Source organism: Silene latifolia, chromosome Y, assembly GCF_048544455.1.
Source record: "Silene latifolia isolate original U9 population chromosome Y, ASM4854445v1, whole genome shotgun sequence".
In the NCBI taxonomy this organism is placed as follows: domain Eukaryota; kingdom Viridiplantae; phylum Streptophyta; class Magnoliopsida; order Caryophyllales; family Caryophyllaceae; genus Silene; species Silene latifolia.
The window spans coordinates 427,767,517-427,775,275 of record NC_133538.1 but is presented as its reverse complement, the minus strand read 5'-3'; the positions used below and the strand labels follow the sequence as shown (position 1 = coordinate 427,775,275).

Below are 7,759 nucleotides of genomic sequence, written 5' to 3'. Positions count from 1 at the left end.
TACAACATTTCACATAACATTCCCTCATACTTATAATCACCCACGTAGTGACCTACCGAGACAATAGGCACTAGTTTTGATAGGAGGGAGTCTACTCATCCAAAATCGACCTCCTATTGTACTCATGTCGAGTTCATTTTATTTGAAACTCCTAGATTCATTTTGGTTCATTGGTTTAGGTTCCAAAATCGTCGCTCCGATACCACTTTGTAACACCCCCTTCTTACCCGGCCGAGGTAATTGAGAGATATTACCATCTCGGTTTTCCGATGCGGTGAATCGGAGATACAATCAAGAAACATTTATAATAAACAAAGTATTTAATGATTTACGTAGCCATAAACAAGTGAATAAATAAAATAATACAACTCATGACTACTATCTATGTTATCTATCAACTATCCAAGTACTCGATTTCAAGTCCAAAGCGCGGCCCGAACCCCGATCACGCCAACAAGCAAAACCTATTGTTGAGTTTAAGGATTCAAGTACCTAAGAGGAGGAGGGGGTGAATTAGGTACTATTTTAAAAAAATTAACCAAACTTAATTGATTTAAGTTAGTCAAATGAAATGATATCTCAAGTATCTAACAAACACCCCTTTTAAATGAAAGTTAAAAGGCGTATTGTTGAACTGACTAGAGCAACAGTGAGACAGAATGTTACTGATGGCTTTGCAAATGTTATATTAAAAATGATGAATGAGTTTAGCTTAAGATCTCAACTTAAATCTCTATTGTTTAAAGATAAGTTGATGAACAATGTTAAGAGCAAATGGATACATCAATTAAATGAAATGATTAAGTGTGTATCATGGAAGCTCGAAGAAAACGAGTATTGAAATATAAGTACTTGCTGAAGTCTGAAGATAACAATGGTTCTGACTATTGCTATTCGTCTTAGCATATGAAGTACAAGCTACAGAACGAATGTCACAGTATATAGAACTGTTACTCAAGAGTAAAGCAAATAACAAAACTTAACAAAACAAGTAAATAAGCTGCAGCGGAATAAAAAGCGAAGAGATAAACAACACAACGATTTTGAATTGGTTCGGCCAACACTCTAAAGGCCTACGTCCAATCTTCTTTTATTGATAAGTGATGTAATATACTCCGACTACTTTGAGACACTAACAACAAAAGGACCAACAACCTAATCCGCTTGAGACACAAGTTCTAAGACTACTCCGTCTATGAACTACCAACAACCTACTCCGGTTGCCACACGAGTTAAAGGACTACTCCGTCCTAGAACTCAACAACTCACAACCTACTCCGGTTGCCACAAGAGTTAAAGGACTACTCCGTCCTAGAACTCAATACTCTAACTTAGAACATTTACAAGGATCAAGTTTCCACGGACTGATTCTTTAACAAGAATTGATATGGACAACTTACAAGATCAAACGGTTCATAAGTGAGAGAGTTTAATACTTAAAGGAACAGTCACTGTGATTGTAACACTTGAAGACTTTGAAAGCTTTGCAAAATATCAAAAGGATTTGAAAACTTGAAAAGAATTTTGCAAACTCTACACTCTAACTAGAATGTTTTCAAACCAAGAGTCCTTAGACGGATTCTTAAAAAGAATTGAGAAGGACAACTTATTGGTACAAACGATTTCTAGATAAGAGGGTAGAACACTGTGAAGTAACAGTGATTTCGACTGTTACAGTTGAAGACTTAAAAGATTTTTTGCAAAGAAAAATTCGTCTTCTTTAAAAACTAATTTTGGAAAAATACTTTGATTTCTCTGAAAAGTATTGCTTTCAAATTGAGGAGAAGGGTTCCTTTTATAGAGAGGGTAAACAAGGAGGTAAGCTAGGGTTTGTGAGTCAAAGGTCTTCACATGTGATAAAGACCAACACTTCCCCAAACTTGCACAAAAGAAGGTACTTTTATTGAGAGGTAAAAGAAGAAAATAAGGTTTGTAATTATCCAAAAGAAGCCTTTGATTTTTCAGAAAACATAGAGTGGAAAACAAGTCACAAGATGACAAGCTTTCACAAAAATGGCAAAAAGGCGTTCCTTCTTTTACAAAAGACCAAGGAGTCAAATTGGCACAAAGAGGAAACAATTTGAATTGATAATTAGCTAAACCTTTTTCCTTTTTCTAGAAACCCAAATCTTTACAGAAGAAATCTGAAAGTTGTTAATTAAATCCAAGCCATTTAAAAAGGATAAAAAGGAGTTTCGAAAGGAGATTGAATTTCAAGTGTTACGGACCATGGTGACAGTCCAGGCTATTGTTACTTGTAAGGGTAATGATAGTCTTGATCGTTGTTATTGCTTTTAAATACTCTACTCCCTAACTTGTACATTAGATGACGCAATTGACTCTAAATCTTGAGTAGCAAATTATCAACCATTCTTGACTTTGACATTGATTAATTCTTGCTTAAGGAGGTTGCATTATTCCTGAAATGGTACACTTAGAAACACGATTAGATTGGACATGTCATCATCAACAAATAGGTCCTAACAAATTCCCCCTTTGATGATGACAAGCCCCATAAAATTAATGTTCCCATTGAGTTCCCCCTTAAGTGGTTAGTCCAAGATAAATCATGAAGGCGGAAATAAGAGCAATGTAAACTAAAGAAACACACAAAGCCTAGAACAAGATTACTAACATATATAGTCCACCACATAGCAAGAGTTTAATCAATAAGCAAGTAGAAAGAACATGAATTTTCCCTTTTCCCCCTCTTGACATCATCAAAAAGGTAAAAGGCTACCCTCGGACACAGAATAGTCATGCATGAGACGTCACATGAAAGACAACCATGGTTGCATCATAATAACAAGGTCAACACAAAGCAAAGGTTTAAACATGAGTTCAAACACAAAGTTCATCAAGGCTAAACCATAGTTTAATGAGTACATCACCGAATGATAATGAGAGAGGGACAAAAGGTGTAAGGTAAAAGATAAGTTTGATTATGGGAATATTTAGGTTGTGGAAGTTTGGTCATCGTTTTTTAGGATAATGAAGAAGATAGCAAAATGGTTAAGGTTTGACAATGAAGGTCTGAGTCACAGTCATCTCTACTGTTGCATTGGACTTTGTATATTGAAACCACCAAGGTATGCACCGATATAAGTTCTCAACATATGATGAAGGAACATCAACTTCTTGTATTTTGCTTTCATATCATGATTTTTTTTTCTTTTGACAAATGTGATCTTGACCTCTGAGCATAACAACAATTGCATACACTGTTCCTTTCCTTTCTACTTTGATGTTTGAGCATAGCAACAGTCGCATACACTGTTGCTGTCCTTTCTACTTCCCCCAATTTTTCGCCTTACTAATTTATTCAAGAAATCCATCCTCAATGCTTCTATATGTTCCGAGCGTCAATATGCGTGCTTCCGTGCTTCAAGAGGTGGAGGAATGGATTGGTTCGTGTAATTTTCCATTTCTTATGGTGGGGGATTTTAATCAAGTTGAATATCGATGTGATAAATTAAGTTTGAGTCAAAGGCCTATCGGGGGAGTGGATGAGTTTTGCTTATGGAAAATTCGCAATGAACTTTTGGACATACCTTTTAAGGGACCATGTTTTACGTGGTGTAATAATCGTAAGGGGGAGAAGCGGGTTTATGAACGAATTGATAAAGCCTTTGGATCGAAGGATTGGTTTACGATCTTCCCACATACTGGAATCAAACACTACCCTATCCAAATTTCGGACCACGCGCCTATTGAAATTGATTTGAATCTGGTAGCCATGTCTGGAAATCGACCGTACAAGATTGATGCGTGGGTTCTAGACCATGAAGACTGTATGGAAAAAATCCGAGTTGACTGGAAAAGAAGTAACAGGGGTTTGCCGGCGTATCAAGTAACTAGGAAACTATCAAGAATCCGGACGAGTGTTAAGCGTTGGACGCTTGATAAACGCGCCGAATGGAGAATGAAATGGGATGAGTTTGATCAAAGATTGGAACATGGCATGACTTTGGCTACCACGGGGAATGGAGATGAGGAATACATAAGAGTAAATGAGGAAGTGACGGAATTTGCAAAAGCGACGGCGGCTTTTTGGAGACAACGAGCAAAGATAAAATGGATGGTTGATGGAGATACTTGCACGAAATTCTTCTTCAATTGGGTAAAGGGCCGGGCGGGAAGAAACCATATACATGGGATTAAAGATTTGGATGGAGTTTGGCACTATGAATAGGACCTAATCCGAAACGAATTCCAACAAACTTTTATGGATCTCTATTTGTCCTCCAATAACAACTTGGAGTGGCGAGAAAGATCCGAGTTTGAACTAATCCTCAAGCATCTGGAGTACTCTTTTTATCAGGATGATTTAGACCGCCTAGGTAGACCTTTCTCCGCTAGGGAAGTCCGCACGGCAGTTTTTCAAATGGGAGCGCTCAAAGCTCCGGGCCCTGATGGCATACCCGCAGTCTTTTACCAAAGGTGCTGGTCCATGCTCAAGGGTGAGTTTACAAAGGCTATTCTCTCGATTCTAAATTCTGGGAGGGTGTTACGGGAACTCAATAGAACTTTTATCACGCTTATCCCAAAGAAAGATAGTCCGGAGGGGGTCACGGACTATCGCCTTATTAGCCTTTGTAACGTGATGATGAGAATTGTGACAAAGTGCATTGCAAACCGTTTGGCAAAGGTGATGAGTGCACTTATAAGTGAAACACAAAATGCTTTTCTCCCAGGAAGGAACATTAGCGACAATATCCTGGTGGCTCATGAGGCTATCAATAAAATCTCGAGCCATGGAAAGGGGAGACAAGCATTAGGTGCCTTCAAGGCAGATATGAGTAAGGCATATGACAGAGTCAGATGGGATTTCTTGGAAGCGGTATTGGTAAAATACAGCTTCCCTCCGCATTTGATTTCGCTTATGATGAGTTGTGTCACGACGGTGAGTTATGAAATTCTGGTAAATGGGGTCCCTTTACCACAATTCAAGCCTAGGTGTGGTTTAAGGCAAGGTGACCCGCTATCCTCTTACCTTTTCATTCTGTGTATGGAAGTACTGTCCCAAAATGTTAGTCACGCACATGAGCTTCGATTGGTTCATGGTGTTCAATTGGTTAAGGATGTTCGATCTATTACACACCTTTTCTTCGCAGATGATTCGATCTTCTTCTTCAAGGATAAGGGGAATTCGGTAACCCAATTGGTGCAAATCATCAAGGAGTACTGCGACGCCTCGGGTCAAAGGTTGAATGTCGATAAGTCAGGGATATTGTTCAGTCCGAATACTACTTTGGCCAAAGCTCAGAGGATTATGAAGGCTTTTGATATCAAGAAGAACAATGGTATTGGGAAGTATCTGGGTATCCCTGCTGAATTTAAAGATTCAAAACAAGGCATTTTTAAGGCTCTTATTGAACACGTCACCAGACGCATTTCTTCGTGGAATGGGATTTTTCTATCACCAGCAGGACGACTTACTCTAATCTCATCGATTCTATCAAATCTATCAAATTACTTTCTATCGGTCTTCAAAGTTCCGGTAAGTGTGGCAAAAAAGATCAATTCTATTTTGGCACAATTTTGGTAGACGGGATGTAGGATGGGGCATAATATCCACTGGTGTAGCAAAAATTTTCTGAGCCTACCGAAGAGTGTGGGTGGCTTGGGCATTCGGAATGTGAAATGTCTTAATCAAGCATTATTGGCTAAACATGGATGGAGAATCGTTTCTGGAGAATCATCTCTCTTCTGCAGGATTTTCAGGCAAAAGATTTTTGGCACCCAGGTGATCCAGTAAGGTATGACTCCTATTAGGGGCACCGGGTGTTCATGGGGTACACGTAGCATCCTATATGAGCTAACTGTCATTATGGAGAATATAGGGTGGAAGCCTGGTTTTAACTCGAAGATCAATATCTGGACAGCAAGATGGGTGGGGGGAGAGAGGCCGGAGCCCAAAGATGACTGGCTAAACCTTAGCAATGGATACCTTGCTAACCTGCAGGTAAGGAATCTTTTCCAAACTGATGGTAAGTGGAATAAGGTCTTCATCGAAGGTTTGTTCACAGAGGAGTGGGCTACACGGATCCTTGCTATACCGCACTGTGAAGTGAGAAGGGAAGATAAGGTTTTTTGGCCACTCACAACAACAGGCAGCTATACGGTAAAGAGTGGATATGGTTTAATCTTTACCGATTACATGGACAAAGCAGGGACGGATAAGGACAACTGTAGACTCAGCGAGCGAGGACGACTTTTCTGTCGGAAAGTGTTATGGAAGTTGCATATCCCACAGATGTGGAAACTCCTACTTTGGAAGATTATTACAAATGTGCTTCCGACCGGGAATGAGATTATCAAGCGGAAGATTGATGCGGATCCGTTCTGTGGTATGTGCAGAGGAGACCAGCGTATTATGGAAACACCTGAACACCTCTTCAGGGACTGTGGTCTCTCAGGGAGGATCTGGGCTGGATCGATCCTAGGCATTCGGGTGGAGGGTGCGGGAGGCATTCCTATTTCAAATTGGATTTGCGACTGGATCCACTATTTGCGCAAAAAAGAAGAGGGGATGAACCAGGTGATCCATTTTGTGGCCACTTTATGGGGCTTATGGACAATGAGGAACAAAATTAAATTCCAAGATCAAGCGGTCAACTCGCATGTGATCACGAATATGGTCTACAATGTCATTGGGGAGAAAGTGGACATCTTGTGTAATTCCATGAACTTGAGGCAAAATCGGAGTGATTTGCGATGTGAGGAAGAGGGATCACTCCAGAGGGAAGTGTTCGATATTTGTAATGGTCATCCTGTGTGTGTTGTAGGTAAGCCGTCTGGTTGTACGATAGTACGCGTAAAAGTGGACGCTAGCTGGAACCAGACCTTCGAGGCGGCTTTTGGGTGGATTGCTTATGATGACACGGGACAAGAATTAGGTCGTAGACAGATACGTACCAGAGCTTAATCGCCGCTGCAAGCTGAAGCCCTGGGGGTTCGTGATATCGTGGAGTGGGCACGTGAGGAGCGGATTTTACATCTAGATATCTCATCGGATTGCTTGCAACTTATCAGCCAAATAGCGGGAGTGGACAAAGATAATCACAGGATTGCGGGGCTCTTGGAGGACCTTCGGGGTTCTTTTAGTTTCTTCATTGTTTATGTTTTAATTTTATTCCGAGGCAGATGAATGGCATTGCGCATAGCCTTGCTAAGCAAGCCATGAAACTGTAAAACCTTCTTTTACAGCTGACAAAAAAAAAAATGCTTCTATATGTTTTCCAATAATTACAATTACTTTGACATTTCGCATATTGCCTTCCCATTTATTTCCACCATTTTTTTTATTCTCCATTTTTCAAACCAATCTTCAATTTTCAATTTCATCTATCTCCGATTTTCTAACCAACATCCCAATCATCTCTTGATGCATATGTAGAATATGTAGTTGTTTGGTTCTTTGTTTCACATAGATCTTTGCAACATAAGTGAATTTAATGTGAAGGGGTGAGGTCTTTGGGTATTGAAAATGAAGGATTTTGAGCAATTTGAAGAGTATAAGAGACATCCATTTGAAGGTGGTTGAAAGGGTTGGTATTTGGATTGATTTTAGAGGGGAGATGTCCTCATTCAATAGGGTATGTACCATTAAACACAAGACTAGACATGCGGTTGAGTGATTATTAAGCACAAACACGGTTTATCGATTATGGACATAACATGGAATGAATATACTAGAATAAAAGATAGCAAACCCGTTCTAGTCAATCATATGAGGGATTAGTTGAATTCACACAAA

General features: G+C 39.7%; 2 protein-coding genes across 2 annotated transcripts; both read left to right on the top strand.

Annotated features, from left to right (window-relative positions):
• Positions 1-3,367: 3,367 nt before the first annotated feature.
• LOC141632526 (uncharacterized) lies at positions 3,368-4,192 on the top strand. Its single transcript, XM_074445069.1, has one exon. It carries the CDS (start codon positions 3,368-3,370, stop codon positions 4,190-4,192), a length of 825 nt encoding a protein of 274 aa, XP_074301170.1.
• A 1,569-nt stretch (positions 4,193-5,761) lies between these two features.
• On the top strand, positions 5,762-6,928 carry LOC141632523 (uncharacterized). The gene has a single exon (XM_074445068.1). It carries the CDS (start codon positions 5,762-5,764, stop codon positions 6,926-6,928), a length of 1,167 nt encoding a protein of 388 aa, XP_074301169.1.
• Positions 6,929-7,759: the final 831 nt, after the last annotated feature.

Coding starts and splice junctions, on each gene's coding strand:
- LOC141632526 (XM_074445069.1), top strand. CDS start 3,368: ATGCGTGCTTCCGTGCTTCAAGAGGTGGAGGAATGGATTGGTTCGTGT.
- LOC141632523 (XM_074445068.1), top strand. CDS start 5,762: ATGACTCCTATTAGGGGCACCGGGTGTTCATGGGGTACACGTAGCATC.